We start from the raw sequence: 24,030 nt of genomic DNA, 5'->3' as shown, positions 1-24,030 counted from the left end.
GGGGATTGTGGGGGAAACTTCTTCTCTCTTAGCTATATTATTGATGATTATTCCTCATGAAACCTCAGGCTTTGTACTTCTTCAGATGTAACTGAGCTTATATGTTTGCTGTGTGGAGCTGCTGACTGTTTGGATTGGGGGGATGCCTTTGTAAAGGTGCGGTGGCCCAGATTTGTACCCGTCCCAAGGGCTGGCAGTAACTGCAGTCATTAGGTGTGTGTTGTCTCCTCTGAGAGTGACATACTTGCCATAGTTGTAGGAACTTTTTACCTGGAGAATCCGAAGTCTGGTAATAACTTACTGCCCTGTTTGTTGGTTTGTCTGTTAAAGGCTTGCAAAGTTTAAGGCTCTACTGTAAAAAATAAAGAACTAACATCAAGGCACTGGATGCACTGACTGTGGCAGTTAATCTTGAAGTCAGGAGTTGCATGTTCACTGTGTCTTCCAGTGCAAAAATCCAGCAGCACTTAAAGCCTCAATCCTATAAAGCAATTGTTCCAAGTTTAAACCCCTGTGTGAGTTTCAAAGGGAGCTAAAGGCTGGTGTTCTAAGAAATACTGATTGGATCAAAGTTACCTTAAGTATTGTGAGTGCCCTCCTTGAACTGCTATCTCAATTTTGGACTCTGTGCTTGGTCTGGTGCTACTTACAGTAACATAAATGTTGTGTATGGTGGGCTTTCCTGGGTTTGAGTTCCAAAACCAGAGTAGATGTAAAAAGTGTGCAGTTAAGTCATTCTTGGTTTTAATCTACATGAAATGGCTTAATTCTGGTATTGCGAAACATTATGAAAGTAGTTACAGAGGAGATTTTCATTGCTTATCAAAACAGGTCAAAATAACGCACAGCTGGTAGAGGGGAAAAATTGACCGAAAAGCTAGTTGTGCTGCATGCTTCTTTGGCATGACCTTGATGTTACAAGCCATGCATTTAAAATATAACAATTGCTCCAATGAAATTATAGCCATTGTATTACTAAGACTCTGCTCTTTCAGGTGGGAGCTTTCTTATGTACAGCAACAGTTTATTGTGCCTATCAAAATGAGTTTCTGGTCTATGAAAGGGCTCATTACAAGCTACCAGAATGCAAGCATTTGAAAAGGTGGAGATTGGAGCATTTTGGTGCCTCACAAATTCGATGGTCGCGTCCTGTGCGAAGCTGTCAAGCCTGAAATTTTTTTTGCTAATAATCCCCATGGGACTGAAGATGTATCTATAAGTGCATCATTTAGTAGACATTAGAGATGTGGTGAAATGGAAGTCTGTAGGCATTTATTGTTTTCTAGTCACCTTGATTGTGTCTAATGTCTGCCTTTGTATTCTTTTAATGTATAAGCCAACATCTTAATGTGTGAAGAATTAACAAGAGAAAAGTGTTACTAAAAAGCTGATTGCTTTCTCAAGTGTAGTTGAAATCTTAATTAGCAAAAGGAATATGACTTACCATATGGTAAATGTCACCTGGTACTGATTCAGTTTCACTCGAAGTCCTGTATGCCACAGTGTTGTTCTTGTGGGAGTCTAATGCAGCAAGTATTTCAGGTGTATTGTCACTGCAGATAGACTAGCCCTCCTGCTGTTTTGGCACTCAAAGTGGCTGTCCCAGGATCTAGTTTCACATCTTCTCTTCCCTGCTTGAGAAAACCATTCTTGATTTCTGCCTTTTTCCATGTTCCTGTGGCTGCTTCCTGACCTCAGTTTAACAAATGTGTCTGGTGTTTATTAAAAACAAAAATTCATAGCATGGTGTTGGAATGGTCAGATACGCAATTACACTGGGGGAAGTATGCAGTGATAACCAGAGCAGAGCTTTTTGAGCTTAACGCTTTGGACTGTAGTACTAGGTGTCCTAGGGCAAACTGTTGCCCCTCATCCTTTTTTCCCCATTGCACAATGTAGATAATGATACTGATCTCTGTAAGGTATATTTTCTAGGATCTAAGTGGAAATAAAAGGAAAAGGGAGGTCACATTACTTTTAAAAAAAAAAAAAAGTTGCAAGCTTAGTCCTCTGTTTTGGAGAGGGGAAGCAGGCAAGCCAGGAACTTGTTTTGTGTGTGAAGAACTAGTTTTTGCTATTATACCTTATTCTACCTTTTGCAAATCTACCTTATTAGACTTCCTGAAGTTGCAGGTGAAATTCTTATGAAGTAATGTCTTTGAGTTTGAAAGCATTTGGATTTGAACTGCCAAAGTTTCGTACCATCTTCTGTTGTAGATACTACAGTGGTTTAATGCTGAATGTTGCTTCTATCTAAAGCAGATGGCAGAACAGGATTTTTGCATGTTGTAGACACGAATACATTTCTGGCTTATTAGTTTGAACTCTGAAGTTTGGTTTATGCTGAGATGCAAGACTGAACTGGATCAGCCAAAGTGCAGATGCATTTGTTCTATTTCACTGCCTCATTAAAGACACATTAAAGCCTCTGACAGAGGAATTGTATAGATATTTGTAGAAAGAAGTTGGTTGGAGCACAATGACATGTGAATGCTTTTGAAAACTTAGTGCTAAATACAGGTCTGAGTACTGACTTACTGGTTTAGGAATTCCATTTCCTTCTAATTAGAATGTCATTGTTTGGATGTAAAGTGTCCAATAACTCAAGAGCCATTGTATATGAACGAAGGCTTCATAAACTTTCATAGTTTTCAGTGTGATGTTCCTGATAATGGCAATTTCAGCTTCCAAAAATGTAAACATGCCTGTGTTTTTTTCTTTGTATTTAGCTAGCCATGTTGAACTCAACAGTCCTAAAGAAGTTTATTTTGTACTGATGTGAAAGTGTTTTCAGGACTTCCATTCTCAGGATTTTTTTTTCCTATTGTGAATATTCTAGCATAATGGGATTGTTAATTTAAATACTTTTTAAAGTATTTATCCAATGTGGATGAATGCAAGGCTTAAATTGTTCTTCTAAGAACCTGATTTAACAGGAATGCATACAGATCTTTAAGCACAGGTTACTACGGTGTGAGAGATTAATTTTAGAATTCGTTGGAATACATAATTCCTACACATTTCATAGATATGTTGGAGTGTGCTGCTGGCTTTTTGTCAAATACAGATGCTTTCAAATACAAATGTCATCTGCCCTTACCTATTGCTGTGTATCTGTGTGATAGTTAACCTTCAATTGTTAAACATCTCATTTCAGTACGAGGATGTCGTCCTGGGAAGATCGTTCAGATGACTGAAGCAGAAGTTCGGGGTTTGTGCATAAAATCACGGGAAATATTTCTTAGCCAGCCTATTCTCCTGGAACTAGAGGCACCTCTGAAAATTTGTGGTATGTAAACTTCATATGTGTGTGTTGTATTTGGGTGTTTTAGTCTAGTTGTATGCTAGGTTGGTTGGAAGCATACTGAGATAGGCAAGCAACCTTGACTTGGGTGGTACGGATTAGAGTGAGGTCTTCAGTCTTAAATGTAATTTTCAACTTAGATTGGATTAAGCTGAGAAAAGGCAGCTAGCAGTTGGTAGATTGCTGGTGCTCCCAGTACTATTTAGGAGCAAGTTCTATTGGCAGTAAGAGCTGCTTGTGCCCTCGTCTAGTGCAAATTTTGCAACCTGTCCCTTGTACTTCCTTAGGGACTGCTGGCACAGAGCTGCTACTCTTTGGATCACTGTCTCAAAAAGCAGTTAGCTGCTTTAAAAGCAAATGTTTAATGTTGTAGTTGCTATCTTCAAAGCATAAGCAAAACAAAGATCTTTACATGTTGTGAAATGGAACACTTCAAAAATAGTGTTGAAGAAAGCATTGTTAGGCTTTCAACTGAAAAAATAAAACTGGATGCAGACTGTTAAATTAGGCTTAGTTACCATGTAATAAATTCCTTGAGTTTATAGCAAGTTTTAACAAGCATGGTTATTATGTCAAATATGGGTAAAACTAAACCACGTGCGTTCTTTACCTCTAAGCCTTTATAAGATGCTAGACTTCTTCAAAAGTACGCTGTTGATAATAGGTATGCAGGCTTGTTAAAAACTGTTACAAAAGTATTGTACATACTGGCTTGTAATCATCCTTCAAGTTATTAACATCAGGCACAGTCTTAGAAAGCATAAAATATTCGTGAATTAGGCTTCGTAAAGTGTCATACTATTAAAATTGAAGCAGTCTTTGAATTTGTTGTTACTAACATGCTCAAAGATAGATTAGCTTCTTCCTAGGCTTCTTCCTGGCAGACCTAATATAGCAATCTTTCTCTTCATGTAAGAGGATATTACCAATTAAAAAAAAAAAAAAAGCACTTGGTAGGGTGGGGAGGAAAGAAAGGACCGGCTTGCCTACTGACATAAAGTTGAAGGTAAAATCCAGTTCTACTCTGAAAAGACTACAGTAGTCTCATCGTATTCCTAGATAAAGAAAAAATGAAAACTCAAATTAAAATATTTAAGTTGTATATAAGTCAAGGTCTGCAAAGTATAATTAGTCTCCTTCAAAGTTAGTTTTTTATTTGCTTAAACTGAGGCAGTTGAAAGGACTATTAGATGCACAATAATAGGGTAGCAAATGCACAGTTAAATAAGGCATTTGTTATTTTTAAATTGGATTCCAAACACAGTGATAGCACCAAGAAGTGTCAGGTGCATCTAAATTTAATATTAGAGCAATTGTCAAAGATACATTTAGATAAAAGTGAAAGAAAGAGGATCACTTTCACCAAAAGCAAAATACGCAGCTGTACTGCTTTGAACTACTATTTTGGTGTGCTCAGGCAATGCCTGAGGAATCATTATAGGATTGTCTTGTCTTGTAATCAAGTCAGTTCAAAATAAGCTTTTACATCTTGCATGGCTGTGTTTTAATGTAAGATGAAAGATATTCTTATGTAAATGTCCATTTTAAAATAGGTGCGGTTTTTACTCTAAGGCTTTGTATCTGGTAGACTTCAATTCAACTTGTGCCCATATGAGGCTGTATTTTAAAATGCCAAGTGCCTTGAATGGAATAGTAAATGCTTTGGTCCCTTTACAAATTTTTTTCCTATGAAATGTTTCTTTACCCTTTAAGTGCTTTGGTCCCTCTGGCTCGTGTGTAACTGAAAGCAGTTATAGACAATGAACACAATTATAATATTCTTTCTGTAGTATGTTTACTTGGTAGTTAATTCTGGTGGTGGCAGAGTCTGGGGAGTGTATTGATAGTGTAGTTCTGGAGTACTAGACTCAGCATAGCAATGACTTGTTGAGGAGGCTTCTATATTTTCTTCTGGTTGTGACCTGGGGATTTCTAAATATCAAGTAGAATAGGAATTGTTCTTCTTGCAACATATGTGAAAATTATTTTAGCCAGTGGAACTTCACATGGTGTCTGGAATTGGGTAGTGGATAATGTGCCCTGTTGTTAGAAGAAAATTGGGAAGTGATTCGTCTCCCTGAATGAGAAATAGTTATGGAAGAATGCTGCCTAAAGGAGGAAGTATTGCATTTCTCCTGGAAAGAGTAAAGAGGAATATAGCTATGTACTCTTCTTACCACTGTATGCTTTAAGAATTGAACTGGAGAGCATACAGGTTTAGGAACCTTTTTTCTTCTTAAGGTTAGGGAAAAGGTTGTAGAGAGATGTGTGTGTTGGGTTTTTTGCCTTTTTGGTTTTTTAAGGTCACACTAGCTAGTGCTCTACTGGAGAATATCTGTGCTTAACAAAGTTGAGATTTTGCCACTGAACAAGGAGCAAAAGTGAAAATGCATTTATGGAATGCTTAGTGTAAGGGATGAAGAGGTGCTGAATTTAAACAGTATACAGCTTGTACTGAAGGCTTCTTGCATAGCTTTTTTGCATTCAGTCACTTTGGTAATGAATTTTAGTCAGCTGGAGTACATCGCATGTATTGTACAAGTTACTGTAGAGCAGCTTTGGTATCTTCTTTGACCTTATGGGCAGCTCACAGATAGTTAGCTTTGGCTAGTCTGATATGATATGCTGTGGTGGTGTAATTGCCACACAGAGCTGTTTCATGGAAAGCCCGCTTAATTTTAAAGCGGGCAGTGTGATGAGTAACATGACAATTATTTTTCTGAAGAATACCTGCAGGGTTGAATATCTTGTAAGGGCTATCAGTCTTTGAGTCTCTGTACTGTTTTCATATGAATAATTGCATCAAAGGAGGAGCTGCCCTAAATGCTGAGGGATGGGAATCTTAGTATAGCAGTGTTATGGGAGGAAAAGCAGTTGACCTTTGAAGTGCTCTCAGACTGGAGAAGAACTGAACATTGTGCTGACAATCTAGATTCTGTAGTGATCTGTTTTTGTGGTAAATAATGTGACTTAACTTTTTCTTAATACATGGACTTCCTGGCCATGTAAGTCTTCAGTTAGAGGTTGTCTTTCTGACCTGGTTGTAATTTGAAAAAATTAGAGCTTGGTTAGAAAGCTTAAGCTTAATTGTGAAGACTTCTGTAGCTTTTGGTTTTCAGATTGGTTTCATAACTGACACAGCAGTTCTGCAAATACTGTGGGTTATTTACATTTAGTGGGTACTTCAGTTTGTAATATGAACATGGTTCTCACTTTTCTGATACCTATTGCCAGTCTGTTTTAAAATGAAATATTAATGCTTTTTTAAGATCAATTAATAAAAAGTGATTAGCTGACTTAAGTTCTTGATCTGTGTACTCTTTACGTTGTTGCACTAATCCTCGGTGAACATTGTCTTATTCAGGTGATATTCATGGTCAGTATACAGACTTGCTTCGATTATTTGAATATGGAGGATTCCCACCAGAAGCTAATTATCTTTTCCTTGGAGATTATGTAGACAGAGGCAAACAGTCTCTGGAAACAATTTGCCTATTACTGGCATATAAAATCAAGTACCCGGAAAACTTCTTTCTCTTAAGAGGAAACCATGAGTGTGCTAGCATCAATCGGATCTATGGATTCTATGATGAATGTAAGCAAAACCTATTTCTTTTGAAAGACTGTTACAGACTAATACTGTGTTTTGGAGACATGTCTAATAGTGATCCTTAATACTGCAAGGATTTCAATATTTTGTGAACCAGCTTTGAAACTTTCTAAAAGTACATTTTAAACCAAGGTTAAAGTCACTCTAGAGAATTATTATTTGTTCTTCTGCTGTGCCTGAAATGCTGTTGCATGAGATTGAAACCTAAGTACAGTAACAGAAATAAAGCCTTGTGAAGACAGTTTGCTAACATTTTTGGTCAGGTTGTGATACATATTGCAGGTTGGCTTTAAGAAAACAGCCTTCTCTTCCTAATGTCACACACTGTTCTTGTAGGCAAGCGGAGATTTAACATTAAGCTGTGGAAGACCTTCACAGACTGTTTTAACTGTCTGCCTATTGCAGCCATTGTGGATGAGAAGATCTTCTGTTGTCATGGAGGTAAGCTGATGACTGCTTTTAAAGGCTGTGTCTAAACTGATCTTTACATTAATGCTCTACCAAATGGAGTGTGAATGTGCATACCTGATGTTTAGCTGGAGATGTTTAACCTTATATTGTCTGTAAAGGTCACTGCTGTGCCTTGTGCTTTTCTGTGCACCTGGCAGCAGAGAGATGTCATTCTTACCTGATACATATGGCCCTCTGTGCCTGAGGGGCAAGCATGTCTCTTAAGTGTTCCTATCAGTGTGTCCCTCTCTGAAGGATACTGAATGCTAGAATTCTTGCCTAATTCACTACACGACTTCTTGTTGTTACCATCTATCAGCGCAGCCTTAGCTAACATTGGCATCCCTAGCAGTGAAGTGAAAGAATAACTTTCACAAGGAACACCAGCTCTGTAGTCTTGGCCTCTTTAGCCAGTTTCATAAGATGTTGGTGGAAGGAACCTCTGAGGTCACATATTCAGGTCTGCTGCTTGAAGACAGACATTTGCTAACATGAAAGCAGGTCAACCATCGTCAGCTCTGATTCCATAAAACCTTTGCTGTTGGAAGATACATGTTCTTTGGGCACCTGTGCCAGTGCTGCCCTGTTCTTGTAGAGAAAGTGTTTGGTGTTGATCTGACCGAGGCTTGTGACTTCTCTGAATATTGGAACTTACTTGGGCACTCTTCTTTGTAGAAGGGGACTCTGCATATTTTAACAGGCAATGATGCTTACAGGTTTTCGGGACCTTGCAGAGTCAAACAATTGACAACAATTTCAAATTACTTGTAGTAAGAGCCATGCTGCCTTTTTACAGCTGTCTTTGCAACTACCTCCATTAATAAGCAACTTGTTGCCTTGCACTGAGCGATCCAGAGATGGTCTGGTACGTGTCATACCTGCATTGTCAGTGAGATAATTAGAGATCAGTGGAAGTGGGAGCACTGCAGAAACCTCTAGCTTGACTGAACAGCTCCACTTGGAATTAGAAGTAGTGTGCACCCAAAATTCATGAGCAGACTCTTCCAGACTTTGTGAAGTTGTATTGATGGCTGTCGTCCTGCCTTTATTAATTACAGGTACCTCTGCAAGAGCTCTGCCTGTATGGAATGTGCTGTAAAAATGATCCTGGCTCTTCCTGTAGCTGGTATTGAAAGCTTCTGCCTTCAGTGCCTGCTAGTATAAGTTACCAGTCTTATACATAATACGTTCTGATGTATTGTCATGTCTCTGTAAATACAGAATTCATGCAGTGATACAGTTGAGTCTGCCAATCTCCAAGTAGCATTGACATGTTAGAGAAAGTACTTGTTTTTTCACAGGTCATCTTTTCATCTCCTCAATCGGTGTGGTGTGGTGTCTTTTTTCCTGTTTTTTAAGAACTGGTACCTATCTTACAAGCTAGATCTCATAATTTTAAGAATGTGAGATACAAAATCACTGCTGCACTGAGGTGTAGGCAATTATCAGTGGCTAAAACCATGTAATAAATTTGTTTCCAAAAAAGGTGGTGAAGGAATTATTCTTTTACTACCATTACACTTCTCTGAATTTTGTTTTATTTGGGAAACAGTAGAGAATGAATGGTGACAAAATAATGTGGTGGTGTTTCAGGCAAACCATTAAGCTTAGGCGGGTCGTAGAAGGTAATCGAGGAAGCAGGTAGAGTAGAATGCTGTGTTCTGTGACAGAACTGATAGTTTCGTGTGTATATGCCCTTGAGACCTGAGTTATGAGCAAGAAGCCTAGAAAGCTATTTTTCAAGGGAAAAAAGTAAAGGTTTATTATAAATGTATTGGGGAGATTAACGTCTTGTTTAATCAAGTAAGAAAACTTCTATTTTGTGCATAGGATTTATTTAAGGTTTAAGGATCCTCTTACGAAAAGCAGTATTTACTTCTTTATGGAATGCTAATTGTCCCTTAAACTTGTACAGTCTTCATCTGTAACTGAAATTACTGTCACTCACAACTGATATGTGGCTGTGAAATAAAGTGAAAAGATTACTAAATGTGCTGTGTGCTCCTAATAAATGAAAGTGGACATTCAGCACATAAATAAGTTTTGCCCTTTTTCTGCTCTTTTCCAATCCTATCCAAACTGCATTCCAGATCCCATGAAGTCATGGACTGTCAACGCCTTTTCATGATGTTACTACTATAATAAACACTGAGGCAGCAACACAAACCATCCAACTCTGCTGGAGGTTGAAGCTAGCATGTAGATATAAGGTAGGTGCCTTTTTACTATATTGCGCATTTTTGCATAGTTTATTTTAAAAATATTGTCCTCTGGGATATATAATAAAACTTTGCAAAACCGCATAACATAGTAAAACAAAAGGCACCTAACTTACCCCAGTAGGCTATCTACAATAGCTTAAAATCTGGAGTCAGCTTTTTTTACCTAGACTTTTCTGGGCATCTGCTGTTTTGAGTTCTCTCTCTCACAATAGAAATCAAACCTCTCTCGCTATCCCTGTCTCCAAATGTTGATGCTGCTGAAAGGATCTTTCACTGTATCCTTCCCATCACCTCCCTCTCTTCCCTGTCTTTCCACATTGCTCATACAAGTCATATTTTGGCCTTTTCTTAAGGCTGTCCTTTTGACTTACTTCTGACTTTGCTCTTTTATCTCACTTCATTCAGGCTTGTTCCATAACCATTCCCGACTTCTCCCTTTTGCTCTGCTTTGTATTCTGTACAGTATTGTCCTGTTATCTGAGACCACTCTCTGGTTCTAATCTTTAGAAACCTTATGTGATTACTTTCAAGTTTCTATAAATTAAGTCCATGTTGTAGTGTCATGTTGATGGAACACATTGGTCTTATCACATTGGATTTAAGCTCTGAGGTGGGAGTCATGTTAGTGTAGTAGAGTACTGGATTTATGTAATGTTTTCAAGCTCTGGAATTCTGTTTTTCTTGTGGCATTGATGATGATGAAATGTACGTTGAAGGTGAAGTGTACTTGACAATCTTGTGTAGAATCCAAAGAGACCTCCTGAGCTTCCTGGGTTACACTATAAAAATAAGTAATCATAAGTGTGACTCTACCAATTCCACCTGATCAGGGAGTGGTTCAGATCTAGAGTCTGGATTTGATGAGTCTGCCAGGAGTAATGACAATTCATTTTCTGTTTTCTCTTAGGGAAGGGTGCTCTTCTGCTTCAAGAAGATAGTACACTGAAAGATACTTTTCCTGTGCTTAGTTGTCATTATGTGACAAGACAACTTAATTCAATTGCATACTTGTCAGTTTTCTTTCAGTACACAGTAGGTTGTGGCAATTGCTGTAGTGGCAGCAGCTTGCCAGTGAACTTCAGTAGCCTGTGTTTGCATTCTTATTTTCTTCATTTAATGCTGGTCATACACAATTTTTGTCTGTAGATCTGAATTTGAGACATTAGCTATTTCTTTTTGTGCAGGGGGAGTTAGGAAGATATGTGGGAAAAGACGACCTCTTGGGTGGTTACAAACACGCGGGCAGATTTATGGGGTTTTGCCATTTTACAGTGGTGTAAAATAGCACAAAAATTAACAGCTATAGGGTTGAGACATGGTTTGTAATAACATATTTTCTTTTAAAGAACTTCATGTTTTGGGTGCAACTTGAAATGGTGAGAGCTTTAACCTCATAGAAGGTCACAGAATGGTTGTGCTTATTTCACTGAGATTGTCCATTACTATCTTGGGGTGTGGTGCTGAGTAGAATCAGAGTAGAATCTGCATGCCTTTGTGCTAATGTAATCTGCATGCAAATAGATGAGTTCTGGGGAAGGGGAAGAGGTAGGTTGGTCAGAGTTTAAAAGCTGATTATCTGCCTGAATTTATATTAGTATCCCTGTATTGTTGTGTAAGTAGAACTGACTAAAACCCCTTTGATATGCTATTTAATGTAAAATTTCTGCCGTCCTTCACAATGTCAAGGTAATATCATGAAGGCAGCTTTAACAAGGTGATGAGGATAGAAGGCTTTTATCATAAGACTGCTTCAACAAAAATACTCTAAAATCTTCACACTTGAAGAAAAGTTCCTCAAGTCTTCATATCAAATGCATTGGAGTCATTGTTTCTGTAACACGTACATTGCCACTGTGCAAACTGATGTCAGCTGAAATTATTTTATGCAGTGACTCCTATCCAGTGACAGGGTTTCTTGTGTCATGTTCAAAGTTCTGGACTGAGTCAAATAGATATGGCTTGTTAATATGAAATATGTTTCATCACAAACTAGGCTTTCATGCTCTATATCCAAATTTGCAGCTTTCTTAATTAGGTAATCTTTGTCTAAGTAATTTAAATCATGTTAGGACCCTTATTTAAGGACATGTTAAGATGCTAGAGCATCTAGTAGGCTCTCTTTCATGCCTGTATGCCTCAAGTAGAAAAGCTCTAGAGTGCATACTTTGGAATCATACTTTGGGCTTTGGAATCCTGTGCTTTGGCTGTAATTACGTGTTAATATGGCAAAGCTGTACAAAAAGAGCTGTGTGTCTGGTGAATTATTTTTTGAGTAATTGAGGTACTATGGTTTTATAAATGGCTAAGCAGCTGAGCTGTAGTAGATGAGCACCTGTGTACTCCTTATCTATTCATTTACAGCATCCAGTGACTGCTGCTGAGCTGATGTGTGATAAAACACTGAAATAGTGATGTGACTTATGATTCCAGTCATATCTGCAGGCTGCTGTGGCTTGTAGTCTTTTAAAGCTGGATAGGGGATTTTCTTTTAGCTTTTAAAGTAAGGTGGTTGTAAAGGTCATCTGCATCCAGTTTAATTGTCTTAGATAATAGGAATGCCATCCTTCACTGGTTGTCTCTAGTAAGCTGTTTAAGAGAACATACTTAACTGTAGAGTTCTGTGCTGTGTGGCTAAAAGGATGGTAGAAAAACAATTAAAACCCCTTGCTAATTTCACTTGTGTTACTCTCTGTCCCTCTGTTCAGGAACTTGTCTTACAGCAAACTTTCTTGTTTGTATTACAGTGGAAACAATGGATGCTGTATGACTTTGAACCTCTAATTGTGTGTTCTCTGGAACCCTTTTTACAGGTAAAATATGGAGATAAGTCATTTGTTTTCTTGTACTTACAGGCCTGTCTCCGGATCTCCAGTCAATGGAGCAGATCCGGAGAATTATGAGACCTACAGATGTTCCTGACACAGGTGAGTGACATGGAATTTACTGTAAATAGGTTCTAATAATGAAACAGGTTTAATCAATTTCTGTAGAGGCAATGCAGTGACTTCATGCAACATCTGTTCTGTATTCCTTGTACAGTATTCCTTGATGTCTGTGCAGGGCGTGAGTCTTGTTCCTCATGATGGCTAAGTTATCTGATATGTTAGAGGCTATTGCCCATGTTATTATTGCTTGTCATAAGAGTAGGATATGTTATCCAAGTTTGGATACATTATCCACAAGTTTGCCCTAAAACAAACTTAGAAATCTAATGAAAGATCAAATGAAACTAAACAGCTAATTATTTTTCTTGCCTTGATTAGGCACACCCAAACCTTGTAGTCTGTCAAAGAACATAACTGTTTAAAGCTTGATGAGTACTATTTAAAGTATCTGGGCTTCTCTCTACTTGGGGCCATGTCTCCTTCCTCTGTAAAGTGTAGCTCTTGCTTCACTGCAGTTGGGATTTCAATTGCTTGTATGAATGTGCTACTCCTGAATTTTTCTTCTATTAATACTTCGTATATAGATGTTGGGTGCAAATTGCCAGTGATTTCTGTACAATATTCTTTTGAATGGTTTAATTAGTCGTCTTCCTCAGTGTTCCGTTTATTCCAAATTTTGTTACTAGTGGATTGAAAAGACTGTCAAGCAGTACAGTGGGATATTTTTTAAAGTGTTGATCTCAACAGTGGTCTGAAATTAACTTTCAGAGGAGATAATACATCTAAACCTTTTTTGAAACTCAAATTACAATTACAGGTAAACCTTGGAATAGAAGAATTCTACTTTCTGTAATGTTCCACAGTGGTGATGCATAGGAGTAATTCAGGGACTAATATTAACATACCTACTGTCCCTTAAACAACAACATTTCTGTGCAAGCTGGTATATACACACTTGACACTCAGAAGCATTACTAGACTGGTAAATGGGTGGTTTTGTAGTACAAATTACTACATTGTTCTTCCTTTTATGCTACTGGTAATTCACTCAGTGCATAACCAAATAAATGTCAGTACAAACGAATCAATCTTTACATTTATTAGCGTGCTCAGAAAAGGTAGTGCTATTCAACAGGCTAATACTACTGCTTGAGCTACACCCACTTCAGGAATGTGCTTGCAGAATGTAGTTCTGGTTTCCATGGACACTCCACTGAAATCATATGTATTCTTAGTATCTCCTAAAAATAAGTATAGAGGTTTTTTTTTTAAAAAAAAGCTTTTGATCTACGGAGTCGTTTGCAGTCTTAATTTTGCTTTCAGAAGCAATAGCTGGATGTTTACCGGCAGAGGTAAAATGAAATGTCCCATCAGAGGCACGTGTGCATATGGTACAGGGACATAGAAGGTCTTAGCCTTTTACACCTACTTAAGGCAACCAGTATTACAGAATGGAAGTAAATCTTGTGGAAAAATGAAAAATAAGCTGAAGTGGTCTCACTTCTGTGAAAGTTACAAGTCCTTAAAAGCTATCCCTTTGTGGAGGGATGTCACTTGGTGAATGTTTGTGTTGATACAGAAATTCTTGGTAGATTTGTGTGGCTTGTGCTGAGAAGATTAGATCATTATGATGGTTTCTTCTAGCCTGATGAAATAAAACCTTTTCAAACCCAACTGCAATTTAAAGACCTCTTGTTTTGGTGGCATTTTTATGGGGTTTGGAAGCTGTTCACTCAAATCTGACTCTATTCCAACTTAAATCACTTACCTTTGGTAACTGTTAAAGTATTTGCATTTCGTGAGGTCAGAGTGTAAATGATGCGTTTTGGTCATCATTGCCAACCATTTGGTTATTAGAAAATTGTAATTCCCTCTTGTGTAAACTTGAATGCCTTGTATCACCTGTGTTATGGTATGCTCCTGGTCAACCTAAGCTATTGCAATGGTAGATGTTGCATGTTAAAATATAAACCTACTTGGGCAGCTTAGTTTAGACAAACTTGTTGCAGGGTTCTGTTACACCACTGCTGAAGATTATAGGACAGATTTGCCTATTGCTGTTTATAAGCTTAAAGATCATCAGGAAACATGAAATTGCTACTATACCCTTAATTGGTTTAGTGGTGGACTTGGTAGTGTTAGGTTAATGGTTGGACTGTATAATCTTAAAGGTCTTTTCCAACCTAAACGATTCTATGATTTTGGGGAGAGAATGTAAGAGAAAGCGCTTCCTAAGCATCTTCTGTCACTTGTTGGAAATTCACAATAAGAAACCATTAGGGATTGCAGTGCAACTATTAAGTTTTGAAAAACATGTTATTCAATATAGAACTAAATTTCAGTAAAGTAAATTTTTGTCATATACTATCTATCTTCAGTAGTTTATTTCTAGACAGGTATTTTATCTAAAATGCAGTTGTACTTGTTCTGTTCATTGTCTTCTAAAAGCAAATAAAATCTTAACATCTGCTAGAGAGGAACTGTGACTGACACCAAAGACCATTCAACAGCTGTATGTAAATACAAAATGATTTAGTTGTACAATAGGTTTCAGACATTAGTTTTGCTTGATTACAGCTTGAAGGATCAAAGAAATAGCATCTTCAATATTTTGTTTAGCAAGATGTAATTGTAAATCAAACTTCTGAGTGCCAGATAAAGGCGCCTGCTGGCATCTCTTTCAGATTGTGAAACAATGCTCTTAAGTATTTAAATGCTTAAGGGTTAGTCATCACAGGTAAAGAAAGTACAATGTCATGGAAAACTATGAAATACATTTTGAATGTTTTTGCTTTGTTTGTGTTGTAGTTGAATTGGCCTGTTTTTTCTCATGTGAAAACACTTTGAAAGTTCTATGTATAAGGGCATTGCAGTTGATGTAGAGAATTTTTTTTAGTATCCAGTTTTACTCCAGAGTTAGCTGACCTTTTGTTGAGAGCAGAAAAAAGATCTTGACCAGTGCTAAAACACCAGAGAAGTTTATGGTTCTAATTTAGATTCCAGACTGATTGGCACTAGGCTTTTTCAAAAGTCAAAGTAGTCCAAGCAAACTGAAGGTGCTACCTGAAACAATATATCTAAATTTAACATGGCAAAATTCTGAATTAGTCACGTAAGGTTCTTCATGTATGGTAACAAAGGTAAGAATCAAACCAGTTCTGTGTTCAGAAGGTCATGGTATAAGTTTATTTGCCATATTTAACTGGCCTTGCATAGGATTTTAAAATGTACTGCAGCTTTCAAATGAAGCTTTCTTGGTTAGCTGTGAAATTGATGGTTGCCTTTTAAAATGCACCCACTGCAGTATTTTTAAACTACTCAAATGCTCCCTGTAAACATGCTGAATATTACAATTACACATTATCTCAGAGAACCATTTGGCTCTGACTTGTTTCATCTCAAGGTACTATCGGTGGTGGTGGTGGGGGGAATCTCAAGACTTACGCAGACTGTATCTTTTGTCTGAGTTGCAGTTTTAAGTATTGCTGTATTTGCTGCTAAGGCTTATTTTCTTTAGGAGAGCTGCTCTGGTATTTACAATAAAACTATTTTACATTATAGAATTATACCTCCTAAAACTAGCATGTTCACTTGTATTATCTTTCAAAGGCTTGCTGTGTGACCTGCTGTGGTCTGACCCAGACAAAGATGTGCAAGGTTGGGGTGAAAATGATCGTGGGGTCTCTTTCACTTTTGGTGCTGATGTGGTCAGTAAATTTCTGAATCGTCATGATCTGGACTTGATCTGTCGAGCTCACCAGGTACGAATTATGTTGCTGTTGCTTCTTAAAACCTCTCCCTCTAGACCTTGTGCCTCTCTGGTGCTGATTATCAGCAGGATATATTTGGAATTCACTTTGCATTATGTTGCTTTTAGGAAGAAAGATCTTCCTAATAAAGGGACTATAAGGCTGTGTCCTTCTGTTGACTCATATTGAACTGAGTGTCTAATGTCAGTGAAGTAAAATACTAACACTAGATTTTGCCATTGATCTTTCTTTTGTATTGTCTGTTTACTGTTAGGCTGTTGTATATGAACATTAGAGGTAAAGTGTCCAGGTTTAAAGTGGCAAAGTGACTTGAATTCAAGATTTACACTGAAGTTTGAGTTATTCTATTTCAGTAGTAGTCATTTCTCTGGTGGTTGTGGCTTAAACTCTCTGCTTCAGTTCATGGAAGTATTAAATGCATTTTGAATGTTTCTACAAAGAAGTCTGTATGTAAAAGCTTTCACCATTGCCTTCATTTTGGTTCAGCTATCTAGAGTACTTTGGCATAGATTATTTGACTTACTGAAATGTGCAGAAAGCAAGGTTATTTTTGGCATTGTCAGTCTTTAAGTATACTTTTTTGCAATTTTTACTAAGTTACTTTAAGCAAGAGTTGTAGTTAGGTGGACGTTGGGTTTCTATTTCCTGTATAACATTTAAGTTTCATTATTTAGTCAGTTTTAAAAGTGCTCTTCTGCTGTGAAATAAAAACAGGCTTTTTATTCTGTGTCACCGTTAGGCTTGGGTATACTATCAGAACACTTAAATATTTCTCTGTGCAATTTTTCTGCTAAAATGTCAGAGAATATTAGTCTGTGTGGAATGGATATTAAGATTTCTTAACTGCTGATCAAGATTGCTACCAATTTCCTGTGTTCATAGTAACTTCTATAAAAGTAGTATGACATCTTTTAAAAGACCATGGTGATTGGACCGAAGTGAGAAGTTTGTGCACTGGTTTCACTACATTATAATGTGAGGCTTCTATTTTGGGGAAGAGGGAACATCCTTAGCTGATGCATCATACTACTTGCAGTATTTTAAAGGTGAATTGTGCTCTTAGAGGAAAATACAGCAGAACCACTTTGCTTTTAGAGCATCAAAATTATAAAAAAGCCTGCACTTGAGGTTTGTATGATTAACACCAGTGTAAATGAAACTTAACAGTTACAGCTGTAATGAAGATGGTATCCAAACCTTATGTGCCCCGAACTAATGGGTCAAACATCCAAATTCTGTGTATAAACCATAAAATGCTGGGAATCCTTAAACTGGCAGTGCATAATCAGACTTCAAGTATGAAAAACAGTCAGGGTGATGCATATTTAACATTGGAAGTGTCAGACAGGTTCAGCTACCTGATTTGGCATGCAGTGTCCAGATAAGACAAAATGACTGAACCTGTCCTGTCTGAAAGCCAAGACATAACATACCTTTTTAATGAGTTCTTGTCATCTCTTTAATAGAAATCCTGTTTGCCTCAAGACTGGCTTTTTTCTTTTTTTCTTTTTTTTTTTTTAAATGTGAGCTGTATTGATTTCTCTGGTGCTGACAGGTGGTTGAAGATGGATATGAATTCTTTGCTAAACGGCAGTTGGTCACCCTATTCTCAGCTCCAAATTACTGTGGAGAGTTTGACAATGCAGGGGGCATGATGAGCGTGGATGAAACTCTGATGTGTTCATTTCAGGTATGATACATTTGTACATTAAGTATTCCTTTAGGTGTTCAGCTGTGTAGACTGAGTCTGCTTGTTGAGTCTGCTTGTTGACATGCTTGCGGTTAGTCTAGGGTAATATACCTGAGCTACAGAAAGGACTGCACAGCAGGCTGGTGTCTGTGGACAATTAGAACTGCAAACCAACTGTTTTCCAGAGAACTATGTGGGATTGTCTATTTTCCAAACTCCTGCATATTAAGTTATTCCATCTATTCAGATGCTCTTTTGAAAGTTCAGTTTGGTGATTCTTTTTAGTCATACCTAGCAATCAGAGTACCTAATTATGCAAGCCTAATGGACTATTGGGACCCTTTTAGTGTGGTTACTCTGATCAGATTTTAATCCCTACTCCTCCTTGGATGTGTTTAAAGCCCCTTTTCTTTCCCCTTCCTACATTAAGAAATTTGTAGGATTGTAATGTGACTTACCACCACCACCACCTTCACCCCTCTTGTTCTGGCTGAATGAGATTTCACGTTGGCTTAACAGTATTTGAAATGTTCTTAGCTGTCAGTGACTCAAAAGAACTTCTTTATTTTCTCTAAGATACTGAAACCATCTGAAAAGAAAGCCAAGTACCAGTATGGTGGACTGAATTCTGGGCGTCCAGTCACTCCACCTCGCACAGCTAATCCACCGAAGAAGAGGTGAAGAAAGGAATAACGTAGAAACACCATCAGATCTGTCAAGGACAAAACTCCATATTACAGTATATAATAAGTGTGCACTGTAAAACCATCCAGCCATTTGACACCCTTTATGATGTCACACGTTTAACTTAAAGAGACGGGTAAAGGATCTTTATTAATTTTTTCTAGTAGAAAGATGTTCGACACTGTATTGTAACAAGTATAGCTCCAAGTTCTAATATCCAGCATAGACTAAAAAAAGTATTAGGAAAAAAACTATTGCAACTACATATTCACATTTACCACGGTTTTTAAAGTTGACCAACATCCCAGTTAAAACTTGATGTAATAGTTAAACCAGATGAGAGCATGATGTTCCATTTGTGTAATGTGGTCTTATTGTTGCTTGATTGCTTTTACTTTGGTTATTTTGTAGTTAGAATGATGCACATGTGGTATCTAGTCTTATTTCCCAGCTCTCTCTCTGAAATTAAAATGAGGAAGGGGCTTTTTAGAACAGCCATTGTTCTCTTATCCTCCCCCTAGCCCCCTTTGTTCATAATAATGCCGCCCACATGTGTGCCCCATTATAATGCAAAGTTTATAGTATGGTAGTGATTAAAAGGCAAACGAAGTCCAGAATGCCCAGATGGGACAGCTTGACAGCTAACATAAATTGAGACAGAAAAACCTGTCTTGACTTTTTAAACTTAAACTGCCACACAATGAATTTGTGCACTACACTGTTTTAAATTATTGACGTTACACTGTGCTATGGCACTTCATTTAACTTAGGACAAAAATGGTATTGCCTATTAGTTGGTAACTTGATTGTGGTACCTTGGCTTTAGTTTTATTAGCATGAAACACCTTTGGCATGCTTAGCTTCCAGGTAACTCCCTACCTGCATCAAAATTCATCTTGCATAGTTCCACAGAACATGAAGATCCTTATTTGCTAAGCCTTTGAAAGCTGACATTCTTTTTCATAAGAGGGTGTGTTTAAATGGATGTTCATCAACGGACAATAGGCTAGCTAACAAGTGGTGAGCTGAAACTGCTATATGAATGTCCAGTATGATTATAAGGCTTATGTCACTAAAGATTATATCCTTTGGATTTTCATGATCAAATTTCATATACTATTGTATAGACTTCTGCTTTGTAGTGTACTATAGTAGCAATAATTTCTGTACATGATCAAGAGTTATGCAGTATTTCTTCTCAGTTCTCTCCTTTCTTAAGAGTTAACATTGGCAAATGGCAAGATACAGAGAAGATACAAAATTTGTAGTGGGATAAATGAAAGGCACAGATTTGTGATGCTGTAGGATGCAATACTTACTGGATATAACTACAAAAACTTTTACTGAATATTGTCAAATTTATAAGATTCTTTGGGGGAAGGCTTCAGATTTATACCATTCTAAATGTGCATCAGTAGATGTAAAACTCTTGACTTCAGTATTGTCTTTGAAAATGTTAAACTGAGGATTCTGTTAACTTACGTTTTATGAACTGGCACATTATATAATGCAAGAGATTATATTGATTTCTGACACAGTGAGCAAGTTCTTTAAAATGGATTTAAGTCTCTTTTCTAATTCCATTTTGTTTTAAATGCATATTTTAAATGTAGGTTTTTTCATTTAGTAAAAGTTGTCTAATTCATTTGAATGAAGTCTGACTGGTTATTTTAACATACCTTACTGTTACTCAAGAAGTGTGGAGTTTGGTTTTGGGGAAAAAAAAAACCCACAACCAACCAACCAAAAAAAGCCCGCAAACAAAAAATCCAATGAAACCGTACAGCATATATATCTGTTATTGATTTATATTGGATTGGTCTGTGGTTTTGAACAGTGGTTTAATTTACCCAACTTCGAAGCAAGCAGCAGAGTTTCAATACATAGAATAAAATGTAGAAGTAGATTTCTTCTGATTCTGCTCAAAGACACTTGTTCTTGAAAGTCAGTGATGAGAGCTGTGTAAGTGAGAGTAACTTCAGTTTGTGACAAGATAATTGATGAAATCTATTCTGTAAGCCTTGACGGGGTAACTCCCTGCTCTAAGTTATTGCTTACCTGAGGTTTAGTTTTATGAGTTTTGAAAATGCTGGGTTTTACCAAGTGCCAGCCTCTATTATAAGAAGCATCATGTTACCAAACATCTGGATTAATGCTTTTCCATTTTTTCCTTAGTTTCTGGAACAGTGTCTTCTGTATCATGAAATGTCCAGGTGTAAAGCTGTATGTTATGTGAGTACCTAACATGCTTGCTTGTATTACAGATGCTATGTCAAAAGGAAAATAAAGTCTTCAGGCCGCCTTGTGTCCTAAAGAAACAGGAAATTCTTAGTTTATTTTACGGCACTAGAAAGCCAGATCTGGCAGTGGTGTTCTGAAGAATTGCTATTTTTATATAGCAGCAATCACTTGCAAAGGGTTTGAGTGCTGTTTTGACTTCGGGGGAGTTGGGATGTCTGCTAACATTCCTCATTATCCTATGCTGGGGAAAAAATACATGATTTAATAACCTTACCCCTACAGATATGATTGATATTCCATACTAGAAGCGAGTCAGGAGCATCAGATACGTAACAGAACTTGACATACCACTTCAGTTTATGTTTACAATGTTAATATAGATCTTTAGTATTTTTACTACTGTCTGTTCTGGAAGAGGTAGAAGAGAGAACCTGAATCTAATTATACTCAGATAAAACTACTCTTTCTTCCATGGAAATTGCTAGTGGTCTAATTGCTAATAAATTTTTCCATGTAAACATCTTGTCCAAGCAAGCCTAAAATGCTGTTAAATAGCACGGTGTTAGCGTGCTGGGAAGTAACAGGAGGATTCTCAAGTGAACTGTTAAGAGGCATATAAAATGTTACACCATTTGAGGGATATTTTTGCATGTTCTCCCCTCACCCCCTTTTATCTGACAGTAATATCCATTCCTGATTTCATTATAGAGTACAACATGGCACATAACCTCTTGTTTTGTTCCTTTTTGGTTGACAGGAATTTTGTGATTCTCAAACACTAGAGAAATGCCTGCTTTAATCTAATTTAAAATACTGCTGCAAGGAGTGCTTCTTTGGTCTCTTTTGTGTTGATTGTGAGATTCTTGTTTTACATCACTTCTTTTTGGTATGCTTCATAGTAGTCAGTGTTTTCTATGCATGGAATATTCATAATTGCTTGCTGCTTTAAAGGAGAGAAGTGTTTCATATAGTTGTGGTTATTGTGCTGCTCTAATACCTTGAACACTGTTTTGTTTAGGTTGACTTGTTTGTACTGATCAGTACAATTTCTAAAAAATGCTGTAGAAATAGATTCACTGAAAACACCGTAACGGGTCTTACACTAGTGGATTATATTCAGTTTGCTACGTCTGGACATACAGAAGTACTTGTGGCTGCTGAAGTCTGAGTTGGTTTTTTTGCTTCTTAGTGTGATTAACTGCAAGTGTACTGCTGCTAGGTGTCACCAAGCTTCATGATCCTGTTATGAAGGCAGTTTGCATTTGTACTGTATTTTCTGTTAAAAGAGGAGCTAATAGGTATGTATGACAGTTTATAGTATCCCAGTGCAGTGCACTGCTGTGTACTTACTTGCCTGGGACACTCTGATGGAAGTTCTTCAGATCTGTGGAAGGAAGTTGTTTTTATTGTTAACAGCCTACATCCCTGTTGTAAGGTTGTTTGAAGATGGAGATCTCTCTGCTGTGTTTCTGCCAAAAGGTGATAGGAGTTGGATGAGCAGCAAGGTATTTTTCTGTATGAGGAAGTGTTCCTGTCTGTGGCTTATCTTTTGGTAAGTCCAAGAGGACATTGCCATCATACCATGGAAGCTGTCAGATGAAATTACTGGAGCTGTATGTCGTTAGTTTGGGGTTGGCAAACATGTTTTTTGCTCTGTAGTAATGGAACTATAAAAGACACTACTGCTATCAAATAGGGTTGAACTGAGGGTGACCTGAGAGTAACTCTGCTTTGGATAGCTGGAACTTTTGGAATATGTAGATGACAAACACAAATACCCCACGTGTGGCCTTTGGTGTAAAGCTCAAAGGTTAACAGAAGAGGGTACCTGCTTTGTAGAGGCTTATGTAGATAATAGTTGTAAAAACCTAGCCTTTAACTGAGTGTTGAATTTCTTCCTGGCAAACTGTCAATGTTGTATCCATGGCTGGTGTTTCTGGGACTTTCCGTGCTCTCAGGTTTGTTTCAGAAGAAGACGCTTTATACAAACCTAGCAGGTAATGTTACAGTTAGCAAAGAGCAGAAGTGAAGTGATACTGTCAATATTGTATTGCTTTTGAATTTGTTTGAGTTGTAACTTGACTCTTGATTGGCATCCATCTGCTTTGTGATGTACATGAGGATAAATGTGGATATTTGGCTTCACATTAACTGGTGAAAAAGCAAGGGTAAGAGAATGTCTCCTGATGCTGGAGCAGAGATGACCACAGCATAGTCAAATGTCTGTGTCTCCAAGTCCATATGGGCTAATAATATGCTTTAGAGACCGGTGTGTTTTTTTTAATACAAGAGTTCCGATGAAGTTCGTGTTCTGGTGTATATTTAAATTCCAGTTCTTCATGTGTATGTGAAGAGCCCTGGACTGTCACAAGAATTGCACACTAAGCACATAGTCATTCATGTCAGTAAAAAGGAACTCAATGAATCAATGCCAGGCTTGGGATATCTAGGCATAGCCCTGGATTTTTTTCTCTGCTGTCATCTGTTTGCTTCTGCTGATTAGCAGCAGCAGTTTTCAAGCTTGCTCTCTGTGCAGCTGTATCCTTTTTTCTCCTGGATCATACACTGATTTTGCTTGCTTTGTTCCAAAGGTTGATCAAGGTTTTTCTGACAGCATGTAACCACGTGGCTGCATGCAACTCATGGGATTATAACCAAGCATTCTTCTCACTGCATGTATCAGATGATCAAAGCTGAAGGAATGTCAGGCCATGTTGGACTGAACACTGGGAAACCATGTGAAAGTAAGTCAATGTTGGGACAGTAAGTAAGTTACCAAGATAAGACACAAGTTTGGGGACCGTGTGTTATGGGCCTGGCAGGTTCTTGTCTTCCATGGATTTCTGGAACTAGTAGTGCCTGAGCATCTTCCTTGCAAATCCCTCAAGTTGTTGGGAAAGCAGCAAAGCTGTCTGATTACTTGTTCTGTATCTTAGTGTGCGTTGTTAAAATAAATAATAATGATCTCAACATATTAATTAGTAATAAGGACAGAATTTCATTCTGTTTCCCAGTGTCCTGTTTGAGCTCATGTTAATCTCTGCACCTGTATGTCCCAAGAAATGAGAATTTAAAAACATAATTCAAAATAACTGTTTGCCGCAAGCCCTTGCCAGTACATGGCTATAGTAATCTTTACAAGGAAAACTCTTATTGCTGCCTGAAACAGTCAGA

General features: G+C 37.6%; 1 protein-coding gene across 2 annotated transcripts in view; it reads left to right on the top strand.

Moving 5' to 3' along the window:
• The window catches only part of PPP1CB (protein phosphatase 1 catalytic subunit beta), a 33,243-nt gene extending 9,668 nt beyond the window's left edge, over nt 1–23,575 (top strand). Inside the window, exons 2-10 of one of the 2 annotated variants that reach the window (XR_012830928.1) lie at nt 3,158–3,289; nt 6,669–6,899; nt 7,251–7,355; nt 12,439–12,510; nt 16,081–16,232; nt 17,797–17,931; nt 18,508–18,751; nt 20,791–20,847; nt 23,448–23,575. Coding sequence is in view for 1 of the 2 variants with exons in the window: in XM_075707205.1 (XP_075563320.1) it covers nt 3,158–3,289; nt 6,669–6,899; nt 7,251–7,355; nt 12,439–12,510; nt 16,081–16,232; nt 17,797–17,931; nt 18,508–18,612 (932 nt within the window). In the remaining variant the exon portion in view is untranslated. Of the gene's footprint in view, nt 1–3,157; nt 3,290–6,668; nt 6,900–7,250; nt 7,356–12,438; nt 12,511–16,080; nt 16,233–17,796; nt 17,932–18,507; nt 20,267–20,790; nt 20,848–23,447 lie in introns of those variants that run through there. The other variant, XM_075707205.1, reaches the window with a different exon arrangement.
• The last annotated feature ends 455 nt before the right edge of the window (nt 23,576–24,030 follow it).

Source organism: Pelecanus crispus, chromosome 3 (assembly GCF_030463565.1).
Source record: "Pelecanus crispus isolate bPelCri1 chromosome 3, bPelCri1.pri, whole genome shotgun sequence".
Taxonomy (NCBI): domain Eukaryota; kingdom Metazoa; phylum Chordata; class Aves; order Pelecaniformes; family Pelecanidae; genus Pelecanus; species Pelecanus crispus.
This window is presented reverse-complemented; position numbering and strand designations above follow the sequence as displayed.